This window comes from Microtus ochrogaster, linkage group LG2 (genome assembly GCF_000317375.1).
Source record: "Microtus ochrogaster isolate Prairie Vole_2 linkage group LG2, MicOch1.0, whole genome shotgun sequence".
NCBI classification, from domain to species: Eukaryota; Metazoa; Chordata; class Mammalia; order Rodentia; family Cricetidae; genus Microtus; species Microtus ochrogaster.
The window spans coordinates 384958-403778 of record NC_022028.1 but is presented as its reverse complement, the minus strand read 5'-3'; the positions used below and the strand labels follow the sequence as shown (position 1 = coordinate 403778).

The following is an 18821-nucleotide window of genomic DNA, read 5'->3' as shown; positions in this document are numbered from 1 at the left end:
CTGAGTTCCTTGCTCGTGCTCTCTCTCCTTCTGCTCCTGATTTGGACCTTGGGATTTCAGTCCGGTGCTCCAATGTGGGACTCTGTCTCTGTCTCCTTTCATCGCCTGATGAAGGTTAATATCCAGGAGGATGCCTGTATGTTTTTCTTGAGACAGGCTTCCTCTGTAGCTTTGCAGCTCTTGTGGACTAGGCTGGCCTTGAACTCACAGAGAACCGCCTGACCTGCCCCTGGGATTAAAGGCGTGCGCCACGACTGCTCAGCTCTAGTCAAGCACTCTTGGGACCTATTGCCTACAATTCCCTATTAGCAAACAAAGTACTAGAAAGCACAGCAGGTAAGAACTCCTAAGGCCACAGGCCTCTATGAGGAACAGATTGGAAAACTCTGGGGTGGAGACCAGGGCGGTTCTGTGTTTTGCAGACCCTGTTAGCTGTCAGCAAATTGCAGGATTTCTTTTTGCTCCTTCTGAGATGGTGATACTTCCAAGCTGTATTTGTGTGAAGGCTTCTTGGATGTGGAGTTCATAGCTAACAGTGGACTGTGGGACGTGGTAGTTTGTATAGGGAGAAGAATGGTGTACTTCAGCTTCATTTGGTACAAGGCGTGAACCTACCCAGCGGCATGGCGGTAGAGGAAGGACCAGGGACCATGCACTGCACACCCTGCAATGTCACAGTGTGCTCTACCGAAACAAAAGCCACAACTTGGGTGTGGTGGGGAAACTGTAATCTCAGCCCTTGGGAGGTTGAGGCAGGTTGTGAATTCAAAGTCTCCATATATATTCATCTCTAGCACAGCATATAGCCCAGGCTGGTCCTGAACTCCTTATATAGCTGAGGATAACCTTGAACTCCTGATCTTCTGACCTCTACCTCCCAGATATTAGGATGATAGTGCAGGCATGTGACACAGTTGTCTTCCCTTCCACTGGACCCAGAACCTCTTCCTGGCATCTCAAGTGCTGCACCATCCTGAAGGTGCCTCCTCCTCCCAGAGGGCCCCTCTCCTAGCAGCCGCATTTTCCTGCTTCTCTCTCATTAGTATAGCAAGCTGCAGTGCAATTATCTGTCCAGTTTTCCTTCTCCCTGACTAGGCTTTTAACATTTTAAGCATCACCATCAAAGCTTCAATATTCCTGTCCAATTACGCATCTCTGTTGCATGCCTAGCACCATGGCAAAGATAAACAAACTCCCCTCGAGGAACGAAATAATTAGATGCCTGTCCCCTCAGCAGGTGCGCTCTCAAATACAGCCTACGTACATACAGTGTGTGTTTAAAGGCAAGAGCGAGAGTGCCTGTTTCCTAAAGCAAAGCAGAGAGGACTCTTCAAGAGTAGAGTTGTCCCTTACTTTGGGGGATGACCCTGGGCTGAGTGTGTCTGTGTATTCCGAAAGGAGATAAATATAGTCTGTAAGCAAGAAGGACAGGGTGGCCAGGAGGGAGGCTCATGCACCACGTGTTGTGTCCATCCCTCAGGCGTCTGCAAGGATCTATGGTAGCATGTTCCATGCAACGGCCTTCCGGGAAGTCTCTGCAGAATCCGGGCCCTGCTTCCCCTTTAGATAAGCCACTGATATTGGCTGCCCTCTTGTCTTCAGAGCTTGGAAAACTAGATGGCAGGTTTCAGCCATTTACATCTGTGTCCTCCCAGCCATGGTCACCGCAGTCAAATCACCCAAATTCCAGAATGCATTCTTCAGGGTGGTAAGAACGTGGGTGCCACCTTCCAGGTGGTAAGCCCAGGCATAGTCATCTCTTCAATTATCCAGTCTTTGAAAACAGTGATTCTCATTTGCCATGTTACACTGATGATTCCAAGTTTCAGAGCAGAATCTTCTAGATTCTCTGAGAACATGCCCTCCACATTCTTCCTGCTCCTACAGCCCCTCCCAGGGTCAACCCAGAGCCTGTCCAGCTGATTAGAAGTTCTCCTCAGAGTTACTGCCTCAAGAGTGCCACAAGCACTATCCTCATAACAAGGAAGGCAGGATCTGGAGAAGGGGCCAGGCTGTGAACATGGACGCCTCTGGGGGCGGCAGCCTGAGGATCCCCAGAAAGCTCTAGTGTGTTGTCTGTGGAGCTAAATCTACTGCATGGAGCACGCAGTGTTACAGTTGAGCAGAGACTGGAGACAGAGGAGATAGAGCTCCATCTCCGGAGCACTGGAGCTGATCTCGGTGAGTTTCACACCAGATCCAGGAGTGTGTAGGACAGCTGGAGACAGAATGAGCCATGACTAAAGAGGGTGGGGTGCCATGCACATGGCCGCACCACCATCCAGACAGTCCTCGTGCTGCTATTTTTAATCACAGGAATCATAAAATCTGTGTCAGCTGGGCTGGTCCATTTCCGCAAGCTGAGGACAGGAGAGAGAGGTTCTTTCCAGGGAAGAGAGGTTGCTGCAAGAAGGCCATTAAGAATGTGGCTCTCAAAGGCCAGGCTTCGCCTTGAGCCTCACCAGCCCTGAGCTGTGTGTTCCTATAACCATAACAACAGACTCCTCATCCCACCCACTTCAGTCCTGACCCTGCGAACTTAAGAGACATAGCTAGAATCTTCTGAATGCAGACTGTGGACTGAACACTGGGGAGTCAGATACAGATACAATCTGTGGTCTTGAAGGAAATTGCGCCTCACTGAAAAGGAGCACCCTGTACCTGACAGTGTCTGCTGGACTGTCGCGGGTGCAAGCCTGTGGCCGGGAGCCTCTGGGAAAGCTTCCAGTGGAGGTGACAGCTAGCTCGGGCTGATTCTTCAAAGATCAGCAGAGGTATCGGATAAATAGACGAGAAAGAGCCTGGAGGAGGAGGGGAGAAGGAGAAGGGCAGATTTTTTTTCTTTTAATGAAAGAGTTCTGGTCTAGTGTGGGTTCCCAAGCCGGATGAGGGATAATACAGCATTGTCCAAACCTAGGACTTTTCTCAGAGAGCACAACAGGAGTGAAGCTGCTTCCTACTTAAATCAGGCTTAGGCCTCCTCAACTCCATAGAGACAAAGGCCACATGATGATAAAGTCAGTCAAGCTTCTGTCCCGCCCTGTCTATCTGACAACTAGCCCCTGTCCCCAGAGAACTAGCTTCTTAGCAATCATGTGACTGGAAGTCTGATAATCTGGCTGATGTGCTTGGAGAGCCCCATGTGCACCTCTCCTCAGTGTCTCTCCCCTGGGAGCTGCAGCACTTCCTCCCTGGACACACAAACACACACACACACACACACACACACACACACACACACACTCCAGCTATACAAGCTAGCTCAGCCATTTCAATAAGCTGTCCTCTGAATCCGTCTCCAAGTGTTTCATCCCCATCACCCCGAGACCCTGCTCCCTAACTCCTCTGCATGCTGTAACCACCGGTGCACAAGGGCTGATCAGGGTCAGGGAACCCACAGCCTAGCATGCACTAAGCCCTGAGTGCCTCTCCTAGTGTAAACCAAGTGTGATGGCACACACCTGTAACCCCAATACTTGAGAGATAGAGGCAGGAGGTCCGGAATGCATGGTGATCCTTGGATGTGTAGCATGATCGAGGTCAGCCTGAGTTATGTGAGAACCTGTCTCAAAAGACAAAAGCCTGTAGCCTTCTCCGAAACCTGGCTGTAACATGTTTCCCAGAAACCCAGGTAGATGCCTGCATTGACCGCTGCACTTGGAGGCTGCTCAGGGCGGGAGGCTTCTCAGGGGAAGCTGGCACGGTAGGCCACCCGTCCCTTTGAAAGGGCTCCTTCCAGAGGCTGGGCTGAGAGCAGATCCAGACGGTGAGGGTTGGCCTGCAAGTGGAAGTGGCAAATTGGGGTATTGGATCTGAACAGGAATAGGGACCTCCCACCTTGGGCTTTGCGGTGAAGCATATAACTAACTCCTGACTCAGGACCAGGACCCGCTTCACCAGCCACAGGAAGAAAGACTGGATCGTTAAACAGAAGCTAGATGCTAAGAGCAGAACTTTCTAGATTCTGTAGCTTTCATCTGAACTCTAGTTTGTGTTATGAAATGCCTGGAAATTCAGAGAGGAGTTTAATGACCCAGATGGACCGTAATGGGAAACCAGGAAGAGCTGTGCCACCAAGGGATGGCAGGAAGTAGACTCACAGATGTGCTCGCCATCTGGGGCTTGGAGGCCTACTTCTCATTTCCTCTGACCAAGCACTTCAGGCCCCACCCCCACCCTTGAGTCCTGTGGCCTCGCAGGCAGAGTCTCTAGTCAGGCCCTACCTGTCTGGCCACAGCCTCTCTGCCAAGGCCAGCTCTATGGTCTGAATTGTGATGATGTGACTGAGGTCACCCACTGTGTCTCCAAACAGGGATGAGAGAGGAGATGTCACTGGGACGCCAGGAGGCTTTTGAAATTTTCAAGAGGGACCATGCAGACAGTGTCACCATCGATGACAACAGACAGATTCTCAAGCAGAGGTAAGACCCGGCCAGAAAGCAGCCGCCCACAGGCTTAGGCAGACCAGTCCAGAGACTTCCTATACTGTCCTTCTAACTGCTCAGCCTAGTGTCTGCAAGAAAGGTGCAAGGTCTACAACTTCACATTTCCCAGTGTGCACGCTGTCCTTCCTTCCTGCGTGAGCTTTACCATCCCAGAACTACTGGTTAGCCAGGTGTAGGTCGGGATCTGCGCCTGCCAGCATTAGTTCCATGGACAATGCTCACTTTGTATGTATTCTCACAAGCCTAGCACTTTTAATGTCCTCATCATCTTCAGGGGGGAATTAGGCAAGCTGGGGTATATAGCTGAGTGGGTAGAGAGCTTGCTGTGTACCCATGGAGACCTGAGGTCCAATCACCAGAACCTTGTACTTGTGATCCCAGCACTGGGAAGACAGAAAGAAAAAGAAGGTTCTCTGGGGCTTAATGGTAGTCAATCTAATTAAATAAATGAGTTTCAGGTTTAGCATCTCAAAAAAAAGTAATAGAAGAATAATGGAATTGGTCTCTAGTCTACATGTACACATTTTTTAATGTATAGACCAAATTGCATTGCTAGGTCCTCCATATTTTTGGTAGAATCAAGAGTTCAAGTAGATGAAAGGCATGGGGAGAGAGATGAAGGTTTAACATAGCTGCTACATGGAGGGATGAGAGACTTGACTGGGAAGGGCCAAGGAACAAACCCAGACTGATATAGCTGCTTCCCCAGGGCGGGAGCAGATCTCAGTGCTCTGCAGGAACCAGTAATGCAATTCATATCCAGAACTCTGGAGAGCAGTTCAGACCCTCTCAGTCCAGAGAGGTGTGTGCACCTTGTGACCTATCAACTCTATTTTGGGGTAAATCTCTCCCCTGGGCTCCCAGAAGGGCATGTAGAACTTTCATGGCTGCACTGTGGTAGCTGGAGTAGTTGAGCATACTCTGGGTTCCGTGCTGAGCCGCTGGTAGGTGATATAACAGAAAGTCCATGGATTAGGAAGCAGTATGGTAGTGGTGGTTGAGTGATGGACTGGATACTTGCATATCAACAAGGATAGATCTTAAAAGCACAACACTAGGAAGGCACACAGTTCCAAACACTTACAGATGGACTAGCCTGAAACCAGAGACCTTCATACAGAAATAGCCACCTGAGTGTACCCTACAAATGGAAGTCTGCGGTGGGGTGGGAGGGGGAGACAGATGACTCACTGGCTAAGAGTCATTGCTACTTAAGCACAAGGCCTGATTGCAGATCCCAGCGCCCATGTAATGTTCTGGACTTGGCCACATGAGTACCTCTCACTCCAGTGCTGTAGGGTGGAAACATGAAGATTGCTGAAGCTTTCTGGCTACCAGCACAGCTCTATTTCAGGGAGAGATGCCGTCTCAAAGGAATAACATGGAGACTGACTGAGCCAGACACCTGGTGCCCACCTCCGACCCCACATACACAGGCACTCACGTCCAACATACACACACATACACACACATACACATAAAGAATAGAAGCAAGAAGTGGGGAGCTAAGTAGCAATCAATGACCAAAGTCAGGCGAGGTAGGTGCAGGGTGGGCCTGAGAAGAGCCGAAGACTCTCCTAGAAGCGTGGACATACACTGACTTTGATTTTAGCAATGGAGACCCGAGGGATTTCAAACCGGCTAAGGCTTCTGCTCCCCTGCATGCCACACATTCCTGATACGGCCAATAGGGTGTGGTAGAGCAGGCTACCTTCCTTGGGTATCTGGGAACAAGATTGTCAACTAGATGGCAGCTGCTTCCTCCTCTAAGAAAGTTCTCCACCGAGCCTTGAGGCTTCTTTGCCAGCTCACAGTCATGAATTCCTAGTGACCCAAGGAAATACCAAACACAGTTAAGCCTGGATCTGACTCCCCAGATACTCCTGTAACTAGGTGTGGCCTAAGCATCCTTTTTCTGTAAATGGATTCCACTAACAACCTGACCTGGAACCACTGACCCACAGACGTCCAGAGCCTTGGAAGGAATCCCTTAAAACAATCAATAGAGCTGGGAAGACGGTTCTGCCAGGTAAGTGCTTGCCACGCAAGCATGGGAGTGTGAGTTCAATCCCCAGACCCCACATCAACTAAAATGATGGTGATGATGATGATGATGATGATGATGATGATGATGATGATAATGATAATAATAATAATAATAATAATAATAATAATAATAATAATAATGAAAGCTGAGCATGGTAACACAGAGGATGATATTTATAATCCCAGAGCTGGGGAGGTGGAGACTGTGGGTTCATGGAGCTTAGTAGCCACTAGCCCAGATTACTAGGCAAGTTCCATGCCAATGAGAGACCTTCTTTCAAAAAACAAGACGGCAGTGCTAACGGAATGATACCTGAAGCTGTTTCCAGTGCATGCCTGCACACACACACACACACACACACACACACACACACACACACACTGGTGATATTTTTGCATGCAGATTTAAAAGCCACCAACACAGAAGACATACTTAATTTTTCCTTCTCTGAAATCATTGTGGCTCCTGGCTGGCTTGAGCTTGCATCTGACGGGGAGGTGGGTCATGGCTTAACAGGAGGAGCATGTGTGGGTCTCTCTGAGACTTCTCCATACAAAACTGTGCTGAATCCAGTCGGCAGAGTTCTGATACTGAAGCAGCCATCAGAATTTTACTTGAAGCATATCTTGTTTACCCCTGGTGGCCAGTGCTCTGGTGCTGCCATCTTCTACTTGGCCATTGTACAAAGGAACTAGCAGGCCTAACACAACACTCTGAGATAAATAGATTCAGTGGGAAGGCTGGAGACCAGGTAGCTCTCTGAGATAAATCAATAGATCCAATGGGAAGGCCAGAGACCAGCCACTCTAAAAGGGTAATTCTACATCAGTTAAGTTAATATAATCAAAGTCACTAAGGAGCTGCTCCATGCCAAGAGGCCGTGGGGTAGCACCTTGAGCACCACCTTCTCAATGGACCTCCACACTTACTCCCTGTCGCAGAGATTATTCAGTTGGTAGAGATTGTACCAGAAGGGTTCTCTGGAGGAACACAGCAAATGGACTGAATGCATTACCACAAAGGGGAATTGTTAGATTGGGTACCGGATACAGTCTGGGAGTCCAGCGGGGACCATCTGCACACGGAGGAGGCTGAGAATCCAGTTAACAAAGCCATGTGACTCAGCAGCCCCGGTCCACGCCCACAGCCTGGAACTGCCACAGAGTGGTTGGGAGGGCATCCATGTTGGAGGGCAGAAGAAGCAGGAGTCTAGCGTTGTGGACGATTGTCAGCAGCAGCCACACATGCTGCCTTTTTCCAGGACATCTTCAAACCGAGGCCACCTGCTGGAAGATGCTGCCGGCTTGGAGGGAGGAAGTTCCCTCCTAGTTAGCCTCTCTGGAACTATCCTCACAGCTCACCCAGAGGTGTACCTTCCATACTTGTGCATGTACACGTCCAGTCACACGCGCAGGTGCCTACAGCAGAGACTGAGAGAAAATATCTTTCTATAAAAACCAGTGTTCCCCAACGGAAGACACAAAAATAAATCCCCAGATGCTCAGAGGAGTGACTTCCCTGGGGCCCTGACATAGAAATACTCAAGTAATCCTGATCCCTTCCAAATATTTGCTCCAGTGCTTCCTAGTGGCAGGGAGGAGCCGCATCCTTAAGTGTGCATGTGACGTCTTATTTCCTGCCAGACCAGAGGCCTGGGGTTGGGCTGGCATTCAGTTCCTCCCCCCCCCCCAGAGCCCTCGACTTCTAATATCCCAGCGTCCAGGACCCACTGGGCTGGTCTCCACCTTCCTCCGCTGTTTCACATCTATCAGCTCTGGTGGATGGTTTTAGCGTGTCACCCTGTTGAGACTGCATTTGCCTGACACCAAACTAATCTTCTCTAGCCCACAGCAAGAGACAGTCATCCCTGATGGTGGCATTGTTGGTAGCCGCCGTGGTTCTCTCCACTTCCCCAGGGTCTAAGACCTGGTCTGGGGTTTCAGGAGGGCACATGGGTGGCCCCTGTGTCCCATGCTGCCTAGTAGGAGACTGTTCCCTGCTCACCCATACATTTTTAGCACCCTCTCTCTAGCATGCCCAAGTGCTGCTGGGTCTGGGGGAGGTTCCATTGCCTGCATGTGACGGGAGAAATAAGACGTCACATTAGCAGAGCGTTTGCCCTTTGTTGGCCTCCAGCATAGGAACCATTCTTCAGTGGAGGTTTTTCCAGGGGAACAGAATTGTTATACATAATCACTCCATTTTCGAGGCCTGAGTCGTCTTCCTACTATATAATAGGGAGCAAGGTGATGACCCCGTGTTCTGTAAATACTGGGGCCAGGCCAAGCACGGGAAGCTTTTCTTCTGTGTCAAACTTCTTACAAACCAAACCCTTCAGACACAGAGTCCCCACTGAGTAACAAAAGAGGAAATGAGCAGGGAGACGAACTGCAATTGGAAGTCAAGGCATTAATAACGTGAGCTAAGTCACTCCACTGGGTCCTTCCAGCATAGAACAGTACAGCAATGTACAAGCAACAGGAGACATGCACTAGGGGAAATCGCAGACGCCATGTGGAAATGCTACCCATGATAAATGGGAGCTCCCCTGTTCCAGTTAGACTTCAAGTTTAACCTTTATTATTTTCCCATTTGATTTTTATATTTGCTTTTTGTCTGCTGAACTAGAATTATAAACTCTGAGGGCAGATACTAGATTAGAATCTTCTCAGAACCCCCTGGTTTTTAAAATGATGCTGGACACAAAAAAAGCTCTGCTCAAAGAACTGTTTTGTTTGAGAAGGCCTATTTGAAATTGACTTGAGGACTCTTAGCACCCAAGGACACTGTTTAAGATTTGCTGTTGCCTCCAAGAAGTGCAGAGCGGTAGGGGGAGTGGCTGAGTCCCTGGCCCTCGGCAGGCTGGAGAGGACGGCAGGAGACAGCAGAAATGGCATTGGTTTGTAGAAGAAATGCAAGGGGAGGGCAGGCTGGCAGGTCATCACCTCAAAGCACTTGCTGCACAATGTGGAGGTTGGGGTCAGGTCCCTAGCACTTACAGAAAGCCAGGCCAGCATGCAGCTTACCTCTGTAACCCAAGATAGAGGAGGCAGAGCTGGGCAAAGCCCTGGAGCTCACCAGGCAGACAGCCCAGCAAAATCTGTGGGCTCGAGGTTCAGTAAGAGACCCTGTCTCAAAAATTAAGGTGGCGAGTGATTGAGGAAGACACTTACTTGGCATAGACTTCTGGCCTCTACGTGCCCACTGTGCATGAGAATTCCTGAAAAGAAACTGTCTTCACAGGGAAGTGACGACTGAGGTTTTGGTGATGTGGGGAGGCTGGAATGCTGCAGTGAGAGCAATCTTTAGCCTAACAAATGCCATTGCTTACATGCCTGGGTCAGACCTGCCATCCCGGTAAACAGATAGAAACCACTCTCCACCAAAGGGAGAGCCAATGGCTGCGGGTCCTCTGGCCCACTATTTTTTTAATGTGTCCACCAAGGTATTTTTTTAATGCCTTGATTTGTAGCTTTCTTTGTCCTGTTAATATTTTTTTAAAAAAAAAAAAAGTCCATACAACTGCTTTCATGTTAGAACATAAAACCAGGGGTAACTTTAATCTCTATTTCCAAGCCACGATCACTCAAGTTTGGCTTCAGAATAAGCCATCTCTGGCCCTAGGTTAGAGTGTCGCTCTCTGAGTTCCCTAGTGATTGGGAGGTGGGGAGTAGCCAGGTGTGGGCCCTGAGTAAAGCATATCTTTGGATACCACGTACCAAGGGCTAGACAGGAGTCTCTCAAGAATGTTCTCAGAAGTGTCATTAGGGTCTGCTTCAGTCACCTAATTCTCCTCATTCCCTCTGACGATGAGAAAGTTGGCCACAGTGTTGAAGCCTCTGACGTCCGTCTGCAGCCATCTCTTGTTTTGCTGGAAGGATGAACCTAGACCTGCATTGTCAGTGGGTACTGCTTCCAGGGCATGAGCTCAGCTCCTAGCTCAGCATACCCCAGAAGGATCCTGGTGGTGGTCAATATCCATACACAGCACCTGGGGCTTCAGTCCACACTTCCCATGACCGTCTGCTGAGCTGATCAAGCCTGGCTTTTTCCAGATGCTTCGGCACTGGTTCCTGTAGGGTGACAGGCCCTCACTGAGAAGACGTGAATGACCTATGAGGAGAATCAGGGTGGAGTCCTTGGCCACCCAGCCTTGTAGGAAAATGCAGTTCTCTTCCTTGGAACGCCCTGTCTTAGTCTCAGGCCAAACAGACAGATGCAGAAAACAGCAATGACAGACTGTCACCACTTTTCCAGCCAGCACGGAGCACTGGAGGCGTCCTGGCCCGTACTTCTCCTCACTCATCCATGCAGTTGTATGCAGATGAAGGAGTTACAGACCACACATTGAAACAACTGAGTTTCTCTGGAGCCCCGTGAGTTCCGGGGAGGTTGAAAGAGGACAGGGACAAAAGAGATTGTTGAATTAAGATGGACAATAGAAAGCTGAGGTAATAAAATAAGAGGTGTTAGCCTAACATGCTTGGTTTTATATGTGTTTGGAAACTTCTAGAATGAAAAGGTTTCTAAAGTTTGGTGTATCTTCAAAATCCAGGTCACTATCAGCTTCCACATGAAGGTGTTTTGACTGCACTACACATAGTTAGACCCCTTCTAGACAAACTAAAACAGTGTGGCTATGTATCCAAGGTAGAATATGTACCATGTTCATATATTAGGTAGTTGTTGTTTGTTGTGTTTTATTGGTAGGGTTTGGCCACCCCTTTACTCTCGTGGCTGAAGGGGTGAGAGATCAACTAGTATCTCATGAAGTCTTGAGTAGTAGCTCATCTTTGTTGTCCTTGTGGCTGGACTTGGAGTTCCTTAGGAGACACACCTCTCAGTGTGTCTGTTGTAGGTGTTAACTGAGGAAGGAAGACCCCCCCACTTCTGACTGTGTGTGGAACCATCCCCTGGACTGGGTTCTTGGACTGACTAAAAATGAAAAGCAAGCCCTAGCCAGGCGTCGCAGTCTCTCTGCTTCACGACATGGGTAACCACCTCATGTCACCCTGCTGCCACCATGCCTCCCACACTGTGTGTGATGGCCTTTGTCCCCACAAGAGCCACCCGTTCCTTCCATGGTTCACAAGTTGTACTATTTCTTCAGTGCAAGGTTCGGCTCATCATGGATGTCACATGAAGGTCGGTTAGGAAATGTAGGGGCACCAGGTAGTGGCCCACGCCTTTAATCCCAGTACTCGGGAGGCAGAGGCAGGCGGATCTCTGTGAGTTCGAGGCCAGCCTGGTCTACAAGAGCTAGGACAGGCTCCAAAGCTACACAGAGAAACCCTGTCTCAAAAAACCAAACAGAACAAAAACAAAAAGAAAGAAAGAAAGAAGGAAGGAAGGAAGGAAGGAAGGAAGGAAGGAAGGAAGGAAGGAAGGAAGGAAGGAAATGTAGGGGCACCCTGACTGCAGGCCAGCACAATTGCTGAAATGTAAGTGCACCCTGACTGTGCACTGGCACAGCAGTCTTGTGGACTAGTATTTACCCACCAAATATAAGAGTTCCTAATGACATAGGGAAGAACTTACAATGCTAAGTGGAAAACTATCAGGATATAATCTTACATATTATTTACATTATTATATGTGTGTATGTACTTATGCATACATTATAACCACTCTGTAAAAATGAGCTGGAGAAAAGACAGATCTGCATTTCAGGATGTATTTATTTCTGGTTTGGGGGTTATTGTGAATTTTTCTCTTAAATTGTATTATTAAAATCTGGTTTAATAGTCATCTGTGACAGGAGTCAGCAAACGTTCTCTATAAAGGGTCAAATAGTAGAAGTGTTTTTCTCCACAAGCCACACAGTCCCTGTCACAGCCTCTCCACTCAGCTGTGGTAACTTACTTACATGCCACCGTAGATGAAGTGGTGATGAATGGATGAACACATTCCAATAAAACTTTATTGACAGAACCAGGAAGTAGCCCTGCTTTGTCTCATGACTGGTCGTCGCTGGCTGACCTCTGCTATACTGTTGTGTGTCAAGAAAGCAATGTTATTTAAGAATGCACACGGCTGATAGATCCTGGCAGAGAAACCTTATCATCATGTTTCATTCTGGTACCCTGGCACTATAAAGCATCAGAAACTGAATTTATTGGTTAACGAATGTAAGAACATTTTAATTGTTGTTTTGTGTGTATGGGTGTTTCATCTGCTTAAAGTATGTGTACTTCATGCTTGCAATGTATACAGTGCCCCTAGAAGCCAGGAGAGGCTGTTGGATCCCCAGAACTGGAGGCACAGATGGTTGGGAAGCACCATGTGGGTACTGCAAGCTTACAGGGTGCTCTGGACATGCAGGTGGTGCTTAGCCGCCCAGTGTTGCTCTAACTGGAGACTCTCTGTGAGGGAAACTGATAGTTCACAGCGGATGTGGTCACCCACATCCCAGTCTTTCTTGACAAGGCCACCATATCAAGCTCGCTTCAGTTTCCCTTTTCTTTATCACAGCCCTGCAGCCTCTCAGTCATCTCTTCCTTTTTCATATGTAACACAGGATGACTAGCAAACAATAAAAATTCTTTGTTTTTGTTTTTCTCCAGATTTTCTGAAGCAAAGGCTCTGGGAGAAAGTATAAATCAAACGAGAAGTAAAATTGGTAAGCAGATGGTATTCTGGACGCTTCTTTCACCATTTCCCAGTGGACTTTGGATGGTGCTGTGCCTTCTTCATATAGCCACGAAGTCTCGCTTGCATCCCTGCCCAGGGAGCCGTGGCACACTAAGCAAGGTGCTTTGTGTGTGTCCGTCCTGGGCTGGTACCAGGTGTCTCACTGGCTCGCCATACCCCACTGAGAGAGTTTCGCTTCCGCCTGTGTTTCAGCAGTAGCTCAGCCTGTTCAGCAGTAGCGCAGCCTGCCATGGCCGTGCAGTTAAACAGCACTGTCTCATATTTCCACGGGTCGTGAAGCTCTGCTCCACTGCCCAGAGCTGCTGTTGTTGGCAGTCATACTCCTGTGCTTTCCGCACCATCCTTAGAGCCAAAGCCGGGAAGCCGGAAAGAGCCAGTGCTCCTCTCCCAGCCGCCGAGCTTCCCCGTTCAGGTGAGCTTGTCTGGAAGGGAGCACTTAAGGCAAACTTAAAAACACACGCGCCTCCAGTCTTTTTCAAAGCAGGAGGAAAATGTCTTCTATCCTAAGCTACAAAATACAACCAAGCCCCACCTCTCTGACAGAGCAGCTTCACAGAGGGGACCCTTCTGCCTCTGTGTTCCAGAAAGCAACTGTTGCCTGTTTGCAAGTGGTCCCTGGGTTCCTTCTTGCCCCATCTGTCCCTCAGAAGCCACTTTGAGAGCCCCCTCTGTGACTGTACAAGAAAGAGCTGCGGCAGCTTGCCCCTAAGCCACACCTACACTGAGAGTCCCTGGAGCTAGGATGGGTGTGATGGGTGGTTTTCATTCTCAGGTTTACAGAATCCGATAGCACCTAGGAAAGGAGCCGCAATGAGGAAGTGTCTGAAACAAGTGTTTGTGGATGTGTGTGCGGTGAGGGTGGGGGTTGTCTTGATCACATCAGTGGGTGTCCACTGTGGGTGGTACCACTCTCTAGGCTTAGGTCCTGGGCTATGGAGGATGGAGAACATGGGCTAAGGAATAAGCGCATTTGCATTCATCTCTCTGCTCTTGACTGTGGATGTGACAGGACTTGGTACTTTAAGTTCTTGTCACATGGACTCCCTTCTATGATGGACTGTGACCTGGCATTGTGAGCTGAAATTAATCCTCTCTCCCCTAAGTTGCTTTTGATTGGGACATTTTTATCACAGCTACAGAAAGGGAACTGTGATAGATGGGGAAACTAATTAAGTTGAAGTTTAGGACCACCTGGGATGGTGGAGGCAAACAGAGGTGCGGAACTGGCAGCACCTGCAGAGTGAAGGAGTACTCACTGTAAGGCAGCCTTTGTCGGCTGTCTCTGATGCTTCTCCTGCTTTGAACAGCTTAGTGGTGATAGGACTCCATATTAGACCTTGTGTCTAATGAACACGTGTGTGACAGTACATCGATATTTATAAATGGTTTCAGAGCTTTGATAAGTCTCTCCTTATCATTATCAGCTATGTATTCATGCCAGGCCACAGTCACGTGCACGTGCCAGGTCCCTTTCTCCAGCCTGCTGTGTAAATGTGTCTTTGTCATAGAGAACAGCAGTGGCCCTGCCCATGCCACTCGTCACCTCTCATCCCCAGGTCACCTCTTTCTCAAAGGGGTCAGGAGGCGAGGACCACACTTGACCTATCCAGACTGGATATGCATTTGTGATTAACACGAAAAGGATTCAGATATGCTATCAGAAGCCCTGGGCAAGGGAACGCCGGGGTTTTATTTCCAGGAAACAGTGGTTAGAATTGACATCGGTGCTGAGATTTCAGCTTCCAGTTACACCAAGAAAGCAGCCAATTGAGATGTGAAAACAAAGCCAGTGCTGGCTTCACAGCCACCTTTCCAACTGTCTTCCTGATCCACGAGGACCAAGGTGGGCAGGCTGTGAAGACCCAGCCCGACTACTGAGCCATGCCCTCGCAGTGTCCAGCCACAGGGAGCCCCACATCCCAGCGTCACTCACAAGGCAGGTTAAATCTGAGCACATGTGTAACGTTTCTGAGAGGTGGGAGCAGAGCACAGATGGGCCACGCCTTGGCTGGGGTGGCGACTCAGCTCTGCTGCCAGCACTGCCTCATCCCAGTTCTGGGCAGGCTCAGGTGCCATGGAGAACACTTGTAATTGGCCCACGGAGAGAAACTACGGATCAACAAACCCATATGTTTAAACTTCAAGTAGCCTGGCCACTGTCTCCATTTTTCTCTGACATTGTGACCTACAGCTCTGTCTTGTGTTTCATCCTTAGAGATTCCTGGACACTTTCTATTTCACTAGTAGCCAAATAATATCAAATTTTATATGGTAAAACTTTCCTATTATTTCCTTTCTTTAAGAAGCCAACTAACTAGGGGAATAACTATTGCCAGTACTAGAGAAACAGTTCAGTAATTAAGAGCACTTGCTGTGAATGCAAGAAGAGCTGAGTTCAAATCCCCAGTGCTTGTGTAAAAGCCAGATATGGCCATGGGACAAGAGGATCCTGGGGGCCTGCTGGTCAGCCTAGCCAAAGAGGTAAACCTCAAAAGTGGATGTCCTACAGGTTTAGTGAGAGACTCTCTCAAAAAATAAGAAAGAAGACACCTGATGCACAGCATGCTTCACCATATAGACACGCACACTCACACATGAATATGTATAGCACACACACACACACACACACACACACACACACACACATGGATATGTATAGCACACACACTCACAAGCTCTCTCCACACACTTTTTTTTTTGTCCTTCTTAATAATTTGCTTACATCAGCTCTGATCTTGAAATCAATTGAGGAGAAATAACCAGTTTAGACTCGCCCTGAAAATGATCAGATCTTTGTCTCTGAGGGGAAGCCATGGTAATTCTGTGTACCTGTCCCACACATCGGAATTGAAATACTCCACAATTTTTAGTCACATGGATTATGTTTTAAAGACTTTTGTGTCTGCTCTATTGCCATCCTCTCTGTCTCTAAAAATGCCATTGAGTTCAAAATCTTGAGACAGTAGACTACCTTAGAGATTCACTTCTTCGAGTCCAGGCATCTGTCTTTCTGCCCCAGTAGGTCACCATTGGCAACATCATCAAAGGACAGTGAACGGCTACACCCTGGCCAGGTCCCTCCTGTACCAGGCCAGGAACCAGCTGGTTAGTAGGTAGGTGAAGCGGTTTGACTGTAAATTTAGGAACCTGTTCCCCCACTCCAGGCTCCTTTAAGCCAGAAAACAATGGAAATGGACATGGTAGAAGCTGGTCCCCACAAGCCTGTGATGCAGTCAACACTTGGGGGGAGGGCTTGGTTGTGGCTCAGTAGCACAGTGCTTTCCTGGTGGCTGATGGGCCCTGTATTAAAAAAACAAAGTTAACAGAGAATGTAGCAGAAGGTGCAATGAGCAAGGGTAAAACAAAAGATGTGGACACCCGGGAAGCTAGCAGCATGTTCAGGTGGGACGTTCTTTTTTCCCTCCAGATTCCTCTTTGGCTGTTTCCGGAGTGTGTTTGGGACCCAGGAAACCATTACTCAGTTCCATCTCCCTCTGCCTCTCAAGGGCAGGTTCTCCTCTGTCCTCCAACCTTGGGTCTGCTCTGTCTGTGAGCACGCTCTTGAGCTTCACTCTCGGACCTACCTCCTGTGTGCTGGCTTTTACCATTGTGCCCGAAGGAGAGAAATAGCAACATCCGACTCACTTTAATAGATTATAATGAGGAGGCCCTTTAACGCATTGTTCATGCTGGGCGGTGGTTGTGCACACCTTTAAGCATTCAGGAGGCAGAGGCAGGCAGATCTCTGTGAGTTTGAGGACAGCCTGGTCTATGAGAGCTAGTTCCAGGACAGGCTCCAAAGCCACAGAGAAACCTGTCTCGAACATTTTCATGAGTATTTATTTGATGTGTGAGCATGCTGTGGCAGACACGTGGAGGTCAGAGGACAGTTTGTGCAACCCAGTTCTCTCTTTCCACCATGTGGGTCCCAGGACTGAACTCAGGTCATCTGTCTGGGCAGCAGGCACCTTTAACCAGAAGCCATCTCCCTGACCCAGTGTCAACTTCTTAACCTCTTGGTTCTCAAAATAGGTCCGCACCACTGGCCCTTTGTGTTGCCAGCAATACTAACCAGTCTTTATGTAGAGAGTTACAGTTTGTTATTCTACACAGCTACATCTACTGATCATTTCCTTTATGGTTTCTTCCATGTTTTTACACGAGGAAGGGTCATTTTGACAGGGACTTCGTTGCTAAGTTTCTGTTTAATACTTGTCTAAATATTCTTATAGTTTTTCTAGTGTTAACATTTTTGCATTGAATTCGTTTAGGATTTACTGTGAAGTGTGCCATAAGCTGAAATGCTAAGTAGGCTATCTCTGAAATAACCAGTTTTCCTGATACCTCTTCTGGTCTGTTTATTTGGTTGGCTGGTTTGGCTTGGCTTGGTTTGCTTTTGGTTTTTCAAGGCAGGGTTCCTCTGTGTAACCCAGGCTGTCCTTGAACTCAGAGATCCACCTGCCTCTGCCTCCCAGGTGCTGAGATCAGAGATGTGCGCCACCACCGCCTGCCTTTACCTCTTTTATTTTAATGAAATACCTTAAAATAAAATGCTTCTTTTTTTCCTAAGTAAACACTTTTGGGTCTTTCAGGAGGAGGCTGATGCTACTTGATCTCATCATAACAGACTGACCTGATGATTTCCATTCTCGGACTTCAGAGATAACTTGGCCAGCAGATAACATTTAGATATCTGAACAAAAGCCCAGAGAAAAGTGTCAACCGCATGCCAACCAGGCAGCTCGGGATGCCATGGGGACAGCAGCTTGCCTGAGTGGGTGGTCCCTCTGAGCTCAGCACTGTCTTTAATGCAGTCTTTAAATGCACACCTTGGCTCAGCTTCCTGACCTACCCCCAAGAGTTGGTGAGATGCCATCTCTGTGGAGGGAGGGTGTTCCCCTGCCTTTTGGCTGGAAGGGGAGTGATAGCAGGCCGAAGCAGGGTAAGGGCATTAATGATGCTAGACAGGAAATCACACATAGCAGAGGATTTGCTGTGTTCCTACTCGACCATCTGAAAACAAATAAATCTTTTGCTGAAGGGCACCCAATAGCTTTCAAAAGAGAAAACAGACAGGGCCAACATAGCTCTTCCTCACATGGCAGCCAATCCGCTCATAGTAAAACAGCCTGTTTCCTACCAGCTCCACTTAGTCATGTGACCTCTAGACCAGACCCTTCCTCTAGTCCAGTGTCTACACTACAGCTCGTTGAAACCCTTTGGAAATGCTCGGCACTCCCCTCCTAGTGGTCCGCCATTGCGCCTCACTTAAAAGGTAGAGATGCCCTCAGACACATCCAGCCTGCACCATTAATCAGGCCTCAGCAGACAAAAGCCCAGCCCAGTCAGTTTATGTGAGGAACACAGCACAGCCCTGGGCAGCAGCCTGAGTGAGGCTTACAGGGTGGCCAGTGACAAAAGAATTCAGCAGTAGCATGATGACATCCTAAAATCAGGAATTGTCTGAAAGTCTGACCGGGAAAAAAAGGAGACCACCACCACCACCATGTGTCTGAGGACGTACTTAAGACCAGAGAGTCTGAGAGAGCACATCCTAGGTACAGTGGTGATTGCTGTCATGTTTCCCTGGGTGCACATAAAAAAGCTACATCTGAGGGAAGTTAGTTAGCATGCCACTATTGTGCAGCAGGACCTCATGCTGTCATTCCTGGGTCTCT

At 48.5% G+C, this 18821-nt stretch overlaps 1 protein-coding gene across 1 annotated transcript in view; it reads left to right on the top strand.

The window, feature by feature from the left end:
• Positions 1–18821, top strand: part of Kif6 (kinesin family member 6) — a 320310-nt gene that overhangs the window by 231176 nt on the left and 70313 nt on the right. Inside the window, exons 14-15 of the mRNA XM_026785828.1 lie at positions 4313–4421; positions 13056–13111. Coding sequence (XP_026641629.1) covers positions 4313–4421; positions 13056–13111 — 165 coding nt within the window. The remainder of the gene's footprint in view (positions 1–4312; positions 4422–13055; positions 13112–18821) is intronic.